Source organism: Piliocolobus tephrosceles, chromosome 13 (assembly GCF_002776525.5).
Source record: "Piliocolobus tephrosceles isolate RC106 chromosome 13, ASM277652v3, whole genome shotgun sequence".
NCBI classification, from domain to species: Eukaryota; Metazoa; Chordata; class Mammalia; order Primates; family Cercopithecidae; genus Piliocolobus; species Piliocolobus tephrosceles.
The window spans coordinates 46,703,161-46,722,291 of NC_045446.1; the positions used below are offsets into that span (position 1 = coordinate 46,703,161).

General features: G+C 55.0%; 1 protein-coding gene across 5 annotated transcripts in view; it reads right to left on the bottom strand.

Annotated features, from left to right (window-relative positions):
* Positions 1–19,131, bottom strand: part of OTOG (otogelin) — a 101,098-nt gene that overhangs the window by 34,044 nt on the left and 47,923 nt on the right. For all 5 annotated transcript variants that reach the window (XM_026454042.2, XM_026454041.1, XM_031933796.1 and 2 more), the window contains exons 29-38: positions 17,212–17,328; positions 16,365–16,521; positions 13,714–13,740; positions 11,035–11,202; positions 7,298–7,576; positions 5,038–5,155; positions 4,242–4,321; positions 2,026–3,794; positions 959–1,127; positions 524–669 (exon numbers count right to left, since the gene is read on the bottom strand). In XM_026454042.2, coding sequence (XP_026309827.1) covers positions 524–669; positions 959–1,127; positions 2,026–3,794; positions 4,242–4,321; positions 5,038–5,155; positions 7,298–7,576; positions 11,035–11,202; positions 13,714–13,740; positions 16,365–16,521; positions 17,212–17,328 — 3,030 coding nt within the window. The remainder of the gene's footprint in view (positions 1–523; positions 670–958; positions 1,128–2,025; positions 3,795–4,241; positions 4,322–5,037; positions 5,156–7,297; positions 7,577–11,034; positions 11,203–13,713; positions 13,741–16,364; positions 16,522–17,211; positions 17,329–19,131) is intronic.

Below are 19,131 nucleotides of genomic sequence, written 5' to 3' on the forward strand. Positions count from 1 at the left end.
GAGAGAGAGAAAGAAAGAAAGAAAGAAAGAAAGAAAGAAAGAAAGAAAGAAAGAAAGAAAGAAAGAGAAAGAAAGGAAGGAAGGAAGGAAGGGGAGACAAGAGAGAAGAGAAGAAGAGAAGAGAAGAGGAAGAGAAAAGAAGCTACTTCTTTCCACCTGGCTTATGGGGACATCCTAGTAGGAGTTTCCTGCAGCCAGCACCCATGACCTCGGTCCACACCATTGGAGTGACATCCCAGTTTCTCTGCACTTCTGTGCCATCCCTCCTACATGGCAGGAAGCTGGCACAAACTGGGAATGGAACAGGCTGGGGCCAGGAGGCAGCACACTCCACTTAATTATTCCCCCAGCCTCCCAGGGAGCCGTCTCCTGGGAGACCCTGCCCATTCCTGGAGACAGAGGGAGCTCAGGGGGGCTTCCACATCTATCTTTGCCTCTGGCACCCTGGCTCACTGCTCCATCTCCCTTCTTATCCTAGTTCAGTTCCTAGTCCCCAGGAGGGAGGGGGGTATGGGGCAGGCACCAGGTTGGCACTTTTGCAGTCCAGTACATGGACGGTGACCATTTCATCTGGGCTCTGGCTGAGGATGTAGATGGCCTCCTTGAACAGAGCTACGTGGGTCCCATCGAAGGTCACGAAGCTCAGGTCAGGGAAGATTGAGCACCGGCCTGGGGAAGGGACAGGGCACAAGAAGAATCAGTGGATGCCTCCAAGACCAAGGCTGCCAAGGAAGATGGGGCAGGTTCCCGGCCCTCTTCCTGGATGGATGCAGAGGCCTGGGGTCTGGAGGGTGGCTCAGACCAGGCAGCACACAGATCAGAGGTCGCAAGCGTAGGAAATCTGCCAGGTCGGGGTCCCACAGGAGGGGAGTGTGGGGCACACAGATCAGGGGTGGCGGTCATGCTGGGGTAAGGATACAGGGAGGATGCAGGAGGCTCCGCTGATCCCATGACTCACAGGCACACTCCCAGAGTGGGCAGCAGCGGTCCCCACCCACCCGCACGGCGAGGCCCAGGATCCCACAGCGAGGGGGAGCAGCGCCCTGGGGACAGTGCTGGGACTGATTCACGCGGATCAGCTGGCCCTCCAGGCAGATGTGGCGGACGCAGTCCTGCTCGGCAATTGGCTGGGTACAGAGTGGAGGAAGTGTGAGTGCCCATCGAGGAGCTACAGCCCACCCTGCAAGCCATGAGGGCACCCGATCCTTCCCACATATAGGTCCTAGCGGAGCAAGGGACCTTCTAGGCAAAGATGCCCTTACCCCCCACCCACCGACAAGCCATCTGGGCCCTGGCGCTGTGCTTAGTGTGAGCTCAGAGGTCAGGGAATGATTCCCTGAGACCTCTACAGATCTGCCTGGCCTAAGCTAAGGCAGTGTTAAGCTAAGGCAGACACAGTGCTGGGCTAAGTGTCTGAGCAGGCAGAGTCATGGCCTGTGACTGGAGTGGAGTGGTGATGACAGAGGCTTTGGGGCCAGGGGTGGCCACTGGGGCAGATGTGCCCACCTTGGCCAGGGGCAGGCTGCGCTGAGAGGTCTGGGTACACAGGCCTGTATATACACTAGTTCACACTCACAGAAACCCTAGCATACCTGCGCAAGCCTGCACACACATACACACACACACACACACAGATTCTCACAAAGGCACAAAGATGCACATGAGGATGTCTCAAACACCATTCATCACACACACAAGAACACCTGCAGATACACGAGTGCTCATACTGTCTCACACATGTGAACACAAACGCACACAGCAGACTCACAAAAGGCACACACCGGCACACACACGTTGTCACCTGGGCATCACACTAGGCCATCCAATCAGCCCCCCAGGGCCTAGATGGGCCAGGCAGAACCCTGCTATGGCATCGGGGCCAACAGGAGACTGGAGAATTTTTCAGGGACCAGGAGCCTGGGGCAGGAATGAGGATAGCAACTAAAACTCCATCTAGCAGGGAAAAGGGAAGAGATGAAGGGAGGGGTCACATGTGGGGGGACAGAACCCCGACAAATCACTCACGACACAGGTGGTGGATGTATTGGCCTCAGTGGTGGTTGCCAAAGCCTCCGCCAAACCCTCTACGATGCTCAGGGCTGGGGCTGAGCGCCCAGATGGTTCTGTGATGGCCTCATCCACGGGCTCTGCTGCGAGGTGAGCCCCTGCCGAGGTTCCATGGGCCTCAGCCAGCTGAGGCAACAGAACCAGCGCGCTCTCTTGGGGGGCCGTCCTGGCTGAGACGCGGCTCAGGGGATAGGATGTGGGCACTGGCAGAGTTGTGCCTGCCTGGGCTCCCTTGGGCTCAGTCACCAAGGGGGTGAGAGGGTGGCTCGTGGCAGGCATGAGCTCTGTGGGCCCACCCTGGGCAGAGCCATAGATGGAGGTGGGCAGAGACACTTGCTTGGATAGGATGGCCACCTTCCCTGTGGTGCTCTTTCGTGAGACAACAGATACCATGGAGGCCATGCCCTCAGTCACAGGCAGGACTCCAGAGGTTGGCAATGTGGCTCCCAGCAGCAGGCCTGGAGCTGTGCCCGCTGCCGCGGGCACTATGTGGGCAGGTGGGTGCGCCTGGGTCATTGCTTCGGGAGTGAAAGGCGGTGCTGGGCTAAGTGTCTGAGCAGGCAGAGTCATGGCCTGTGACTGGAGTGGAGTGGTGATGACAGAGGCTTTGGGGCCAGGGGTGGCCACTGGGGCAGATGTGCCCACCTTGGCCAGGGGCAGGCTGGTGTCGGGAGGCAGGCCAGAGAGGAACTGGGATGGACCAATTGACTCTAGGGACACGAACGGTGTGGCTCCCAGCCCATGAGCAGCTGTCGACAGGCTGGCGGCAGTTGGGGTCTCTGGGGGCAGAGCTGGAGACTTGGTGGCCGTGGTGGTATGCTGGGCTGTGCGGGGTGGTGCAGTGGGGAGTGGGTGTGGCTGTGGGGAGGCAGGCGAGCCCATGGGCTGGCTGTGTCCGGCTTCGCCCTTCTCTGTGGACAGCACCATCTCCACGCGCCTGGTTGTGAGGGGACTGACAGGAACCTGTTCTGCTGCTGTTCTAGCCACAGTTAGAGGGGTGCTGGGACTTGAAGCACTCTGGGCCTGGGTGGGCTGGGGGACCCCTGTCCTGCTTATGACCTTAGTTACTGCAGGTGTCAGCACAGCCTTGTGGGATCCCGAGGAGGTGGGGGACCTGGAGATGGCTCCAGGGGAAGCCACAGGTCTGGAGGAGGGACTTGCTGTCAAGGAGGGCTGTAGGGGTGTCGTCCTGACAGGCAAGGAGCCATGGCCTCGGACTGTCACAGCCTTGGTCATGAGCGGGAAGCGAGGGGCAGGGGGCGACCGGGAGGAGACTGTGATGTTGGGGCTTCCTGCAAAGATCACAGTCACCCTTGTTGTCTCCACGGCACCCGACACCATGCTAGGTGTGGGTGTCTGCAGTGCAACAGGGAGGGATGAGGACTCTGGTGTATGGGGGACGGCCAGGAGGCTGGCAGTCACTCCCTTGCTGGCTGGGGCCTCTGTGGGGCGGGCAGGGAGTTGAGATGCAGTGAGCCCCAGTGGCTGCTGCAGGGTGGACTGGGTGGGGCCTGGAGACATCACTGGCTCTTCAGTGGCTGCCATTGGTGGGTTCAGGGCTGTGGGGAGTGGGGCAGCTGGGGCGAGGGCTGGCCTGTGGGTGGGGCTCCTGGGGCTTTCCTGTGACAGCTGTGGCTCCTCATCACTGGGAGTGGGCAGCCCTTGACTGGGAGGGAGGGTCTCATTGCCAAGGGCCTCTGTGGGAACCCAAACTGCTGGCTCCACACCTGCGGAGATAAGAGAAGAGGCTCAGAAGGCGGGGTGACTGCTGCCCCAGGGGGTCACCGCTGGGCAGGGCTGTGGTGTGGGGATTGAGGACTGGCACCCTCAGTGATGGGGTGAGGGCAGCTTCTGACGGCCAGAAGAAGTCAGCAGGTCTGAACTCTGCCCGACCTCAGACCCTGACCCCAGAGCCAAGAGACCTCAGGTCTAAGTCTGGCTGCACCACCTTCTCACCATGTGACCCCATTCTGGGCCTCATTTCTCCTCTCTGTGAAGTGGGGCGAATGGACCAGATGAGGCCTGTGCCTCCCCTGTGCCTGTATCTCTTTCCACAGGTCCCTGTGCTGATCTTGCTTCTCTGGGACCTGGGAGCTTTGAGGCATGACTGCTCAATGAGACCCTAGGGACTTAGAGGAAATCTGAGGGAAGGACGAGAAGTCCGGGCCACTTACAGTCCTCCAAGTAGACACATCTCTGTGTGACTTCATCCAGGACCTTGGGGGCAGGACACACAGGGACACAGCCTTCTACCCTGAGGACAGAGCAGGGAGCAGGTTAGTGGCCTGGAATACAGGGAGAGCCACCTCTTTTTCCCTCGACTGAGCACAGGCCTTATCCTTTCTTATGACACGTGTGTGTGCACACATGTGCTTATTACATGTACACACACATGACCCTCCTTAGAGATGCTGTCATACATGTACGGGAGCACACACACCCAATATGTATGCAGCACACTCCTGCACACTTCTACCCCTCAGACCGAGAGGGAAACACACACACAAGCAAGGTACACTTCTGCACACACTCATGTACATGTTCACATGTGTCTCTGCCTGGGCACATTCTCACGTGGTCTCATGTACCCTCTCCAACCCTGCGGGACGCCCAAATTTTTACACATACTTGCAAACACACCCACAGAGACTCCCACAAACATCAGTGAATACACCCTCACACATGCACACAGCTGCACACAACACCTGCATACATGCAACTGTGTACAATGAATGCACAGTTGTAGTAGTACACACACAAACACACACAAGGCTCTGCTGCATGCACATCATGCACAAATAGATACTCACATGTGCTCACATATGTGCATATATGGAAAGACACAGTCACCCTGGTACACACATCCCCATACACTCAACATGTGAAACACTCATACACAAATGTATGTGAGTGCACACACACACTGGTGCACGCACCTTGACTCCATGCCCACGGCCCCTGACATCTCACCTGGGTACATCCCGGCAGCTGGCTGCCCATGGATCCCGGCAGGTTTGGAAGCAGGAACTGGCACAGGCATCATAGCGCCACTCGCAGACGGGGTAGGCAGCCCCCGAGGGTTTGGCATCTAGAAAGTGAGATGGGGCAGCAACTCTGGGTCAGGTGAAGACACAGAGGAAGTCCCAGAGCTTAGCCCTTTCCCCACATTCTGTGGAGGGGATAAATGGACCCATGCAGGGAAAGTGAATGGGGAAAAAAACCACGCTAAGGAGAAACTGTGTTCACTGTGGTTGGTGTGAGTGCCTGGGGTATCCTGGCGACGGGGCTCTGGGAACTGAATGCAGGACTGAGGACAGGGAAGGACTGAGGACAGGGAAGCTCTGGCTCTGGCAGTTGGAGTGAGGCTTCGAAAGGTGACCAAAGAAGAGGCTTGGACCCCTGATCTCTCCCTTGGGATGCCCTGCCACCCACCCTGCCCCTCTGGAACCCTGGTGCCGAGGCTTTCCCCGCATCCCAGGACACAGTAACCTCCTCCTTGCCCTGCCTCTAGCAGGGCTATTGTAGACCTCCATGGAGGCAAGAGGCCCTCCTTTGCGGGGTGAGGGGAGGCACTGGGGGATCCCTTCCCCTCTAGCCCAAGGCCTTCCTGGGCACCTGGCCCCAGAGAGCTTGCAAGGGAGGTGCTTTTCCCCAGGCTCAGCCCTCTCTGTTCCCAGAGGGCCCCCTGAAGAGCCTCTCAGGATCTGAGGGTGCAGGTCGTTTGAGCACCGCCCTCACTGCCCCTACAGCTGGGCTAACTCTTAAACAGCACTGGGTGCTACCCAAAATATCTCACACGGATTTACTCATTCAACCTTACCATTGTCCTATGAAGCAGGCGCTATTATTACCCCCACTTTAGAGAAGAGGAAACCCAGGCATAGATGATGCTGGGAAAATGAAAGGTTTTCAGAGGAGATGTTCTCAAAAGAGGCCCTGTGACTAGCACCTTGACAAATGAGGGAAAAGTCTGCAGCCTATGGGGGGCTTGGAGGCAGACAAGTAGACCCCAGGCTACCTCGGCACAAGTGACCAGTTTCTGAACACACAGCCTGAGCAGGGAGGTGTGGGTAGGCTCCGAAGCAGGCTCCAGGGAGCAGCCCCCACCAGCAGCTCCTCCAGATGCCCTAACCTGAACACTGCTGCCAGCTGTGAAGAAATCTGCTTTTCCAAGAGCCTGGAGAGTGTAACTTACATTTGGGGAGCACCTACTATGTGCCAGGCCCTGGGCAAAGCCCACAAGACACAGCCAGTCCTCACAGCACACTTCTCAGACAAATATCCCCATTCCACAGGTAAAGAAACCAAGTCAAGGAGATGGGGGTTCTCCTCCAAGTGTCTAGGATGGGGTCAGGATTCGAACCCAAGGCTGTCCAGCTTCAAAGTCTGGGCTTATGCTCCAGTGTCTTCCAGAAAGGGACACAAATATTCCCATCATGAGCAAGTCTTGTCATCATGGCCAGTGATAAACCTGTCCCATGTCAAGTTCAAGGGTGGACTCGCTAACCGCTGAAGGGAAGAATGAGCTCACTCAGCCCTGGTTTGGGTGGGGTGGGTGATGAAATGAGGAGGCTGGCTGAAAACACACTTACATATGTGTACATGCAAATGGATCCATCCACAGACACAAGTACCCCCAAGCCCCATGCAAGACAGAGAAAGCAGTAAAGAAACTCCAGGGTTTAGGCAGAGAACAATATTTTGGGGACAGACACACCTGGCAGGGCAGGCCCTGGACCCCCTTGGCCTCAGTGGAAGTTCGGGGAGTCACCCCACCCCTGTCCAGGGGCTTGGGCCTTCCATTCAGAGACGAGGCTGCTGGTCCCCAGACCTATCCCCCTTGTGACAATCCTTGAACTCATGGGGCAGGCATGTGACCCCAACAGCAAGAAAACTGAGCCAGCAGCTACGTATGCTGCAGCCAGAATCACACCTCCCCTCACTTCCACAAAGGCTGCTATATTTTTAGACCGTGTAATTGGCCTGTGGCAGCAGGCAGGACCCAGGAAATTGGCTGGACCCCAAGCACACTGTCCATGGCTCCCTAGGCTGTCAACATGGAGGCCGGGCCACCTCTCATCTCAGGGAGGCACCCATGTGGCCCCCTGTGCCAGGAGAAGGAGGATTCCGTCTCTTAGGGGCAATTGGAAGGGTGCGGTGGGGACAGGGTGGGAAGAGCAGTGGACTGAGAGGGCCAAGGGGCCGAGGGCAATAGCAGGGGGTCACCTACCCAGAAGGCGGAAGAGCGTGCCCCGGCGGAACACCTCTGTGTGCTCGTACAGCCGCAGGGCCAGCACCGGGCCCGATGCACAGAGGAAGGAGCTGGGCTTGGCCAGGGACTCCAGGGCCACCAGGCCTGCCTGCCATGTGCCCCGGTGCAGCAAGAAGGAGGCATGCTGTTGGAAGGCGTCACGGCCCTGCCACTTAGCCAGCTCCAGAGACCCGTTGGCTGTGACGTGAAGGAAGAAGTTGGGTCTGTCTGCTGCCTCCAGGGACACCACATCTGGGTCTGCAGAGAACCACACGGAGAGGGTCAGTGCAGGCAGAGGTCCACACTGGTGGGCTGCGGGGACAGCATCCTGGCACACATCTGCTTTCTCAGCAACTCTGGACGGCAGCACGCCTGAAGACCAGCGGGCCTTGTCCCCTACGCTGGCCCCCGGCCCACGTACTCTGCCTGCCAGCTGTCCCTCTGCTCACACCATCTCTGCCTGAGGGCGAGTGGAGGCTTAGAGATCCCCCAACTGCTGAGCCTCGGGAAGGTAACTGAACTATCTCCTTCTGTCCCCCTTGCACCCCTCTTTCCATTCTTCCCTCTTTCTGCAAACATGTTTGAGTGCCCTCCATGTACCAGGCACCATTCTAGATACCCAGGATCCAGCAGCGAATACAACAGAGGCAGCTGCCCTGACGGGGTTGCATTGCATTGGCCATGTGGGGCAGGTTGGGGGTTGGTGATTTGTCAGGCTATAGGGTCCCCGGCTTGGTCTTGCTTCTCACAGGATCCCAGAGGGCCAGCATTGTCAGCCCTTTGTCCAACCCACAGATGGGGAGAGGGTCCCAGGGAGAGCTTGCCTAGAGACCCAAAGCTCGTCTCTGTCCTCCCTCTCCGGTCTCCATAACTGCCCAGTTCTAGGGCACGGGGCTTGATGCCCAGTGGACAGTTTCCCCTGCACGGGGCCTTATGGGTCTCCTCAAGTCCCAAATCCACAAGCAGGCACAGGGGGTGAGCACAGGGCCGGAATCCCAGCTTACCACCCTGGCTGTGATGTGGGCAAGGACATTCATGCCTGGACTGTTGGAGGGATCATCAACGAGGTGTGTGTGAAACACCTGGCACAGCCTGGTGCTGGGCGGGTGCATCTTCAGCCCCTCCCATGTGTCCCCTGTGTCCCCAGGAGGGATGACAGTGTCCCTGTTACACCTCCCTGGGCGGCTGCGAGAAGATGGCAGGTAACGGAGACAGGCTTCATTATTCATGTTAATAATCACAGCTGCTGTTTACACATGACTTACTACGTGCCAGGCACTGTGCTAAGCAAGCCATTTACCTGCAGGTTATGAAATTCCTACGAGAACCCTGTGAAGTGAAAAATTCCCTCATTCAGCAGCAAATATTTACTGAGTGCCTGCTGTGGGCCAGGCCATGTTCTAGGCACTGAGGCCACAACAGGGAGCAAAATGATGAAAAGTCTTGCCCTCATGGAGCTTGCCATCCTGGCGGCTGTGGGGTGGGGACAGAATCCATTTCTGTGGGAGGTTAAAAGGTGGTGATACTACTATTCCCACTTTACAGAGGAGGGAAGAGAGGCCCAGAGTCACACTGATGGTGGATGAGGGAGGCAGGGCTGGATGCAGGCAGGCTGAGGCCAGAGCCCAGCATCTTCGCCGCCACACGGCCGGCCCCACCCATGGGATGCAGGCGCGGGCATGGGCAGCCCAGCGTGGTAGGGCACTGAGTGCTAGCCCCAGCCTGCTCCACGGGATGCGTGACCTCAGGCAAGTCACTTCTCCCTGAACCTTGGCTTCCTCCTTCATGAAGACAGGGATGGCCTGGATCAAGGCTTCTCCACTGTTTTCCCTGTTGTCCTCCTAACAGGGCAGAGACCTTGAGGTGCTGAGTCCGGGGGCTGTACTGTAAATATTCGATTGACTTCGCCTGCCATCTTTTGTATTTCTTGTTTAATGCCTCAGTTTGGAAGACAGCATGGCAGAGGAGTTTGAATGAAAGACTCTGGAGCCAAACGGCTGGCACCTGTCACTAACAAGCACTGCGCCCTAGGTAAATCGCCTAACCTCTCGGGGCCTCAGTTCCCTCATCTGTAGATTGGGAAAATAATAGTCCCTACCTCCTAAGATTGTCATGAGGATTAAATGAGTTGCTACACATGAAGTACTTAGAACAGTGCCGGTACATGAGAAGTCGTACAGAAGGGCAACGTATGATTATTAATAAATAAGTAACCTCCCCCCCCAAAAAAATCTTCAGGTAACACTAGCACCCCAGGGACCTCTGTCAGGCTGCGGTGGTGACTCCCCAGAGTGGGAAGCCTGGGCCTCAGTGACTGCTGGGTCCTCCCCTCTGTGACATTTCCTGCTCTCCACTGCTTCGCATAACCATCTTTCCCATCCTTAAGGACACCTCCTCCATGCAGCCACCCTAGGTCCCACCTGGAAGCACCTTTCCTTGGCTGCCCAGGACCCTGGGTACAGCCCAGGAGAAGCAGTATGGGATGGGAGAGGGAGGAGCTTGGGTCCCCACTGGGCCCATGAGACCCACGCCTGACTCTGAGATGGAGCCTGGACTGGAGTCCCTCTGGGATTCTGCCCCCAGTGACATCCTCTAAAGCCAGGTGACTCCGGGGACCTGCTTAGCATGCCTGTAAACCTAGTGGAAAGGCAACACCCCGTCTGGACTACACATTACCTACTAGACTAAAATACTGGATGGAGAACAGAAAAGCCTCACTAAGCAGATGGCCTGCCACATCTGGAAGGTGGTGAGACACCTTTGTCAGGCAGGAATGCACGGATCTGGGGATCAGAAATGTGTAGGGAGGAAGTGCTGTCTTTGGGGGTGGTGCTTCCGGCTCTCCTGTGGCCCAGTCCCTGATTCCTCACTCCCAGGCCTTCTTGTGCAGCTACATGATTCTGCCAGATACCACCTACCTCCCCCAGGCTCACACCGCCATGAACATCACTTATAGCTAGGGATGTTGGCCATGCCTGGGGCTGGGCAGGAGCCAGGATGTCCCCTCCCCTCCTCAAAGCCCTTCCATGGCTCCCCATTGCCATGGATAAAGTCCCAACTCCTGAGCTTAGCTTACTAAGTGAGTAAGGAGTTTCCCTTCCAAACTCCTTCTTGCTCTCAGGGGAACATCCTGTATTTTAAGAAGCCTCTCCTGACTCTAAGACTGAGTTGGGGGCCCCTCCCCAGTGTTCTCACAGGTGCTGTGACGGCCTTTGGGCATGTCTGTCTCCCTGATGGGACTGTGGGCTTCTGATGCGCAGGGACTGTGTCTCTTGTATCCCTGATTTCCCGGTACCCGGCTCTGTGCTTGGCATGGGATTAGGGTTCAGTGAGAGGAGGGAGGCAAGAAGAGACAGTGACAGAAAAAGGGAAGAGAGGAGGGAAGAAGGGAGGGATGGGGGGAGGGTGAGAGCGGAAGAGAGGAAGGAGGAGGAGGAGCATGAGGAGGGAGAGCTGCTGCTTGGCTTTTCTGGAACAGCTATTGCACACAGCAAGGTATAGAGGCACACCTGGGCCTTGGCTGCCCTGGAGGTTAGGGGAGCAGATGGAGAGTGTCTCTGCAGAGGAGGAGAAGCTGACCCAGAAGCACCATCTCAACTGGGAGAGGGGCACTTGTCAGAGCCCCCATTTCTCCTGCCACTACAGATATTTAGGGCCTCAGCACTCACCCCTCCTCCCTCCCAGAAGAGCTGGAGTGGGACTGAGGTGGGCCTTACCGTGGGCCTTGGCCTTGTACAGAGCAGCTGTCAGCAGGAAGTTCACAATGTCCCCTGGCGCCACATCCTTTGTCCTCACTAGGACTATGTCATCGCCCACCGCCTTCGTGGCCACCAGGGCACCACCGGCTGCCAAGCTGGACAGCTGATAGGGGCCCTTACCTAGCACTGGAGAGAAGAGGCCCCATCAGCAGCCTGGCCCCCTTGGCCTGCCCACCTCCCATACATCCTGCCCCACCCCTTGGCAGCAGTGGGGTGGGAGGGCAAGCTACCAAGGAGGAACCCTTGATGGCGTCCTTCATCCCAGAGCTCAGGGACCTTGATGACCCTGAGAAGGAAGGGACAGGATTCCCAGGCTGCCAGCCCCTGAAAGGAACAGACCTATTGCACAGTGCCTGAATCACTTCACAGAGAGCCAGGGAAGAAGGCCACCCACAGGGAGCACCTGGGCCCCCCAGTGTCTCTCCACAGCCTTCCCACTGCCTGAAACTTCACCATTATAGCCACTGCTCTATTCAAGGCACCCTCGGGAAGAAGACAGCAGACCAGGTTTCTGCCCACCCCAGGCCTGAGGGACGATAAACATGTTAGTGTTTATCGAATTATTTCAAACACATGTCACTTTTGAGTCTTTATAATTCCTGTGGTTGCCAGTATAGGTTGGCACAAAGCATGGGCTTCCTGGACAATCACCTTGTAGGGACCTTCCTGCCTCTGCTGTGTCCCCGGCCTCCAATGCCTCCTCCCTACGGCTGCTGAGCTGCCCTCCCAGCCATGCACCCTGCTGGGATGCACCAGTGACCCTCCATGGCCCTCAGGACATAATCTAAAGAGCACAGCTTGAATTCAGAAGCCCTTCAGCTCTCAGCCCCTGCCCACCTCCCCACTCCCCCCACGCCCTGGCTCCTGCCATGCTGAACTTCTCTTGCTCTTTCTGGAAGGAGCAGTGGTGTTATTTCCCAGCTCACATCTCATCACACCGTTCCACCCACTCAGAGTAGTCCTCCCCGTTTTGTGCCTGGCAAACGCCTACTCAACCTCTGGGGCCCAGCTCAAATGTCACCTCCTCGTGACGCTCTCCCTGCACCCTCTCCTGCCACATGGCAAATGTTGTCCCTCCTCCTTTGTGTCCCACCAGCTCTTGGAGCATGGCACACACTAGCTACAGCTCTTCGGATGAGGATCTGGATGGGAGGTCCACATCCGTCACCCCCACTAGATGGGAGACAAGCAGTGCTGTGCTGGCAAACGGCTAACAACGAGCTCTCAAACAAACAAACAAAAAAAAGTGGTTTGTAGGTTTTCGGATTTCCATGGCGTAAACACTCCCACCAGGGGTCAACTGGAAACTACCAACTGAATAAGAAGTTAGGAACACAATGGGTGCTAGAGAGGTGGTGTGAGCCGGCTCCGCACACCGCTGTGGCAGGACTCAGGGACCACTGACTTCCCAGCACCCGGCGGGCCAGGACCAGACCAAATGCTAGTAGAAGAACGGAGCAAGGATGGGTGAGTGGGTGGGTGGGTAGGTGGAAGATGCTAGAAACAGCTTGTCCTTTGCCAGTTACTGCCACCCAAAATGCCACGGAAGAGAGAAAACTGAGCAGCTTTGTCTTGCTGAAACGTCTTGCCTGATGTCAGACAGATCCTGTCTGTCCCAGGGACCACAGTTCCCCCATTGCAGGCTCATTCCTTTACCAGTTGAAGTTCTGGGGCCATCAAGAGCCCCTGGGCACTAGCATTTTGGCAGAACTGCAGTCCTGGGGATGCTCATGCTACACCCTGGTCTGGCCCTCATCTCGCAGGCCCCCAGGTGGTATCCTGTCTCCAGTCTCTCCCCTCCACTTCACCCACCACTCTCAAGCCAGAATCTCATAATGCAGGCAACTGAGGACAAAGCCCTGGGCCTCTGCCCACATAGGCCTGCTCCTGGCAGCACAGTCCCTGGAGGAGGGTCGGGGAGTGGAAGTCAAAGGCGAACAGCACGGAGGACCAGATGAGCATTTCACTCTGCCAAGGTCTGACCCTGGCCCAACTGGATGAAGTTCAGTGCTAAAAACTACTCCTGGGCAGCCCTTCTCTATCCCACCTACCCAATCCCGGTGATTAAATTGATGAATTGGCTCTAAACTGGACATTAACCTCCCCTGGGTCTTTGGTTATGACCTGTGTTTTCACCCTCGTTAATCTAAATGTCAGAGCGTCTGCCGGAATCCTGAGACCTTGGTTGAGTTTGAAGATGAATGTGTCAGGCCACATATTTTGTTCCACCCATACTCAGAAAGGGCAGTTTGTGTCTGCTTTTGCCAAAAGCAAATCTTCGGGGAACCCAAGGTGATGTTTGTGGCTCTGATGAGCTAGATTATGAAGGTGGAGGAGCTGGCGAGTTGGTGGGAATGGGGTTTTTCCTTCCTGGTGGGGATGCCCTGCCGAGCAGTCCCTGGGAGCCAGCCTGCCTGGGCCCCGGACAGGGGCTGCAGGAACTGCTGAGGACAGAGGTGCAGGATACCCTTGGGCCCTGCACTGTCAGGGCTCTCTCTGCATGATGGGGCCCTCCCAGCCCAGGTCATGGCTCTTCCAGGGCCAGCAGCGCCTTGGGATGGCTGATGCTGTGTGGCATCAGGGCAGGGCTGGCAGTGCCTGGGCCCCTTAGACTCTGCGTGGGGAGGACGGTCTTACCTTTGTTAAAGAAGTCACAGTCATATGCTGAAACAGAGAGAACAGGGACTTCCTGAGAGCCAGTCCAGAGCCTGGAACAGACAGACAGAGCCAAGGCCCCCAGCATCCCAGCCTCCCTTCTTCCCCAAGTGCTGGGCCTGGCCTGCCTCCCACATGTCAAGATTTGGGGATGGTCATGGATGTAGATGTCTTAAGTGGGGTAAATAGAATGGCTCCTCTCTGGGCCAACAGCGCGAGGCTCAAAGACTGGCCCACAGTAGGCACCTCAGCGATGTGTCAAGTAAATGAACAAACGAATGAATGTTGGAAAGAAGCGGGTGTATTTTGTGTGGTGCCAAAGAGCAGGATTAGAACCAAGGGGTGGGAGTTTTAATCAGAAATGTTGCAGAAGGCCCCCAGAGGAATGCAAGCACAAGACGGAGGTTGGTCTTCCAAGAGCCTTGGGTGGGAAGGGGACCAGGAGCCCCCAGCATCACCAGCTTCTTCAAGCCCCTTGCACTGCAGAGGTGCTTCCACCAGCCAAGCTGTGAGAAGCTCCTGCAAGCGTGGGCTCAGCGCGCCCTCTAGTGGTCATCTCCAGCACCACACCCTGTTCCCCTGTCCCCTCAGCTGCAGATGTTCAGTCCACTGGGGAGTGCGTGGGACCTTGCGGGAGACCCCTAAAGCCAGCAGCAAAGCCATGAGGAGCCAGGCAGATAGACCTGGGATAAAGCTTAGGAGCAGCATGCTTCACACGCAGGCATGGTCTGAAGACAGCCACCAACTCACTCCACACCCCAGACCACAAGGTCAATGCATCTGGGGTCACCCTCCAGAAAGAGCACATAAAGTCAGGAGACAGGCCCGCCATGTGGCTGCGGGCACGTGCCGGCCTCTCCCTCCATCTGCAGACTCAGAAGGTTGAACCAGAAAATTAGAAAATTGCCAAGTTTCTGGTTTCCCGGGTGTACCCAGTCAAGGAGTGGTAGCCAACAAGAGTCATTAAAAAGCCAGCTCTCTAGACTCAGACCTGAGTTCAAATCCCATGTCCCTCACTCATCAACTGTGCATACTGAACCAAGTCACTTAACGTCAGTGAAATTTAGTGCCCTCCGCTAAGGTGGGACCGCTACTGGCATCTGCCCCATAGATCTGCCAGGGCCTGGACCAGGGTAAGGCAAAGTGCTCGTCTTGGATGTGAAATTTAAGGGGCTACCAAAAATCTCAGTAATCAAGATAAACACCATTTTAATGCAATATTTTTAAGACATCAAAATTAATGCAAAAAATCCATAATAAATAAAATATCAAAATTTAAACATAAAGACAAGATCATTAACAGTCTTCCACTGAGTCACCCACTGAGCCAGAGTAGAGACTGAGACTAAAGGAAACATTAATACTATTGATCCTTTGAAAGTTTGTTCATCACAGTATTTTTGCAGCAATTTTTATTTTACAGAAATATTACATTAAAATATTATTTCTCTTGATTACTGCATTTTTGGTGCCCCCTGAAACCTTGTACCCCAAGTAAGCACCTCAATCACCTCCCCCAGTCTTGAATATTAAATGAAGTAATGCACATAGGCACAAGGCCTGGCACGCAGTGGACCCTCAGCAAGTGTCCTTCTGCTCCGCCTTCTTCCTTTGGCATCTTGCCTGCAGGCGTCAGGGCTCAGGACATGGCAGTACCCAGGTGTCCGTGAAAAAATGACAACCCCCACATTAGCATAGGTCACTGTACCACGTGCTGTACATACAATGCCTTGTTTAAACCTCACAGCACCCTACAAGGTAGACGCAGCTATATTCACCCCTCTATTACAGGTGAAGAGACTCCCAGGCCAACTCGGTGGAGCTGGGTCTGAACTCAATCAGTCTGACCCCAGAGAGCAAGGCTGTGTAATGGCCATCGCACCCCAAGGCGAGGTGCTTGCACCAGGAAAATCCTTTGGTGTGTGGGAATAAATAAAAAATAATCAATGAAGAATTTAGCCTTCTTTATGTTTTCTTTCACCTTTTAAATATTAATTTTTAAATATGTCTACGTATTTTACATGAAGAGTATATCTATGGATGCATATCTATGTGCACAAAATGATTTTACTTGATAGGGGTGTGCAATGAAAAGCATTTGCACACTGATCTGAATAAACTGATCATCTGTGCTGCCTCTGATGGGACCTGCGAACCTCAGCTGACAAAGGACTTCTATATTTATCACCCCATTTGGTCCTCAGAGTCAACCTGGGGGCAGGCCTATTCCTGTTTCTCAGATGAGAAAATTGAGCCCCAGAGAGGCTGGGTGACTTGTTCGAAGTCACACAGCTTACAAGTGGTAGCTCTGGGTCTAGGCTCCTGACTCTTCTAACAAAGTGGCTATGAGCACAGGTTCGCATTGGACTCTCTAGGGATGAACCCTGGCTCCACCACTAACCTTGAGCAGGTTACTTGATCTCTCTCTCTAAGCTGTTTCTTCAACTAAAAGAGGAAATATATAGCCCTGTTTCAAAGGGTAGTTGTAAGAATTCAATGAATAACACGCTCAAAGCAGTTGGTGCTTGGTACATTCTAAGTACTCAGCAAATGCTATAGACACACTGCCAGTACCCCTAGGGTATGCCCACAGGGGACACTCTGTCCCTCGGGCGATTGTCTGGGACACTCACGGCAGAGGCGGGGGGTTCGCCAGTCAACAGCCACCCCGTGCTGGCAACACTGGTGGGCATAAGCAGAGACGCTGGCACAGAAGCACTCACAGTCACCACCCTGGCTGCAGCCACATGTGTCCGTCAGGCAGTTTGAGTAAAACCAAGTGACATCAACCTGGAGAAGGTCAGAAGTCAGAGGTCAAAGGACAGATCCCAAATGTCAGATCCGCAGCTTTTCAGCTGATGGCTACCAGCACCCACATGAAGGGACCACAGGACAGGGTGAGCTGTCCTGTCTCATGAGATGTGAAGGGAGAAGTACAAGGGAACGAGAACTCCACGGTCCAGGCAGATGCCCACTTTTGAGAACTAAGCTCTCTTCTCTCCTGAGTCTGGCCTGTTTGATCCAGGAGCCGAGAGTGGCTGAACAGGGGTAGAGCCTGAACTGCCTAGCCAGGGCCAGAGACAGCCAAGGCCAATCTGACGGCAGCCTTCAAGGCCTGTAGGGTGCCATGCAATGCTGAGCCCCAGCCTCCTCTGCATGCACTGAAGCAGAAAGGGCAATAGGTTCTGCATGAGGGCTTTGGCTCCACCATTTAGAAGAACTTCGTGATAAGGAGGAAGGGCCAGATCAAGATGAGCTTGAAAAGGGCACAAGCTCTGTTTGCCTGGTTGTCTGTGCCTGGTCATCTGGGGAAATATGATGGACTCATCTGAGCCGACTGGAGGCAGGGGACCGGCAGAGGCAGATCTTCCCTGGAGATTTGAGCTGTCTCCTCTGAGACATGGGGGAGTCTGAGAGCTGAAGGGATCCCAGGAAAGTGGAGGGGGTGCTCGGGAGGGGCCGAGGCTGGGGTCCACTCACCACAGGGTGGCAGATCTCAAACACCTCACTGAGCAGGATGCTGCACTCCTTCTTGGCAAATGGTTCTCGGAGAGGATTCAGGACACATGTATCCCGAGGATCGAGGGTGTCTGGGCACTGAGGGGCAAAGGTAGGGCTGTTGACCTCCCTATTTGCCAAATGCCTATTGCCTGACATGACACAGATTTTAGGGTGGCCGCCATGATCCTTGCCTCCTGATACTCATGTTCTTGTAAAATCCCCTTCCCTTGAGTGTAGAAGGGACCTATGCCTTGCCTCAAACCAACAGAATATGGCTCAGGTGATGGGATGGACATGGCCATGTGTATGTGATTACACGATTCCCAACATGAGATCCCAGAGCCCATCTTGCTGGAGTCTCTCCCTTGCTGGCTGTGAGGAAGCAAGCAGCCATGCTGGGGGACACCACATGGATGGAAGCGTCAGTGGTCTCTTGGAGCTGAGGGTGGTCTCTGGCCAAAAGCTGGCCCCAAAATAATGGAAGCTCTCAGTCCTACAGTTGCAAGGAGCTGAATATAATCAACCATGTGAGCAGGTGAGGATGCAGCTCCTTCCCCAGTGGAGCCTCCAGATGAGAGCCCAGCCCTGGCTGACACCTTGATTGCAGCCTTGTGAGACACTAAGCAGGGAACCAAGTCAGGCCATGTCCTGACTTCCTGGCCCACAGAAACTGAAATAATACATGAATGTTGTTTAATGCCACTAGGTCTCATAAAATTGTTACATAGCAGTAGATAACTAATACAGATGTTTCCAATGTCTGCTGAATCTCTTTCCTTAGACTACATTTTCACTAGAGAACCCATTATATGCGGAATAAGATTAGCAAGAGAGAAATATGATGTGTATGGGGGTGTGGGGACAACAAGGGTTAGTCACCCACTGAGCTTCTCTAAAATGGGGGTGTGTTAGGGTGCACTTTACAGAGGCTGTGGGAACAGCCTTGTCCTACCTCAGGATTTCAGAGTCTTTGAGAACAGCCCTGTCCCACCTGGAACAGTTGAGCTCCAGGATACGCCCAACTGCTCCCCCTACCCCAGTCTACATAGGCTCATCTCTGTGTACTTCCCAGCAGGGCATTAAGATCACTAGGTCCAGGAGAGGCAAATGTGTAACACTCATAACACCACTCTCCACTGCTGCTCTCATGGCAGACATAAATAATCAATCACAGTCCTCCTTCCAGCTGAGCATGACACAGATCTTGGATGTTTCTCAATATAGCTCCCAAGCAGCTTCTTTTGACGAATCAGAGTTGTCACATGAAGTGAAATCTATTCATCGGCCCTCTCTTGGCCCAGTCCCCTCTCATTGCAGAGGATTGCAGAGATGGGACATACTCAAGGTCACCCAGAAAGTCAATAGATGACCCAACAAGAACCCAGGTCTCCTGCTCTCAACTCAGAGCTGTTTCCCCCACAGCTCACAGATTGGCAGCCTCAGTTAGACATCTCTCAGACTGTCCCTTGGGGCAGACACCCTCATTTCTATCTATGCTAGTGTTGCCCTTCCTCTCAGAGATCTTATCTCTGATATATTCATCTATTTAAGCATGGTCCAACCTTTAAGTGCCAGCACCAGTCTCATTTCCTTCAGGAAGCCTTCCCTGATTGCCTCAACCCTCCTCAGTCTCTCTTGGTCTCTTCTCAGACCTAGTTCCAGGCACCAGGGGGCATCATTATGAGTGACCATCTCTCCTGGGACAGACTTTATCACCTGCCCAACCCTCCACCACCCTGCTAGGGCTTGGTCCAGGGTAGGGTGGGCAGCTGGATTTGTGAGACAAGATGATGCATGATCTTTGGGCCATAGGACAGAGTCTAGGGCTAGGGATGCAGTCAGAGGCTAAGAGAACATTGCAGGAGAAACCTCACACCAGCGTCCCTCTTCCCTGACCTG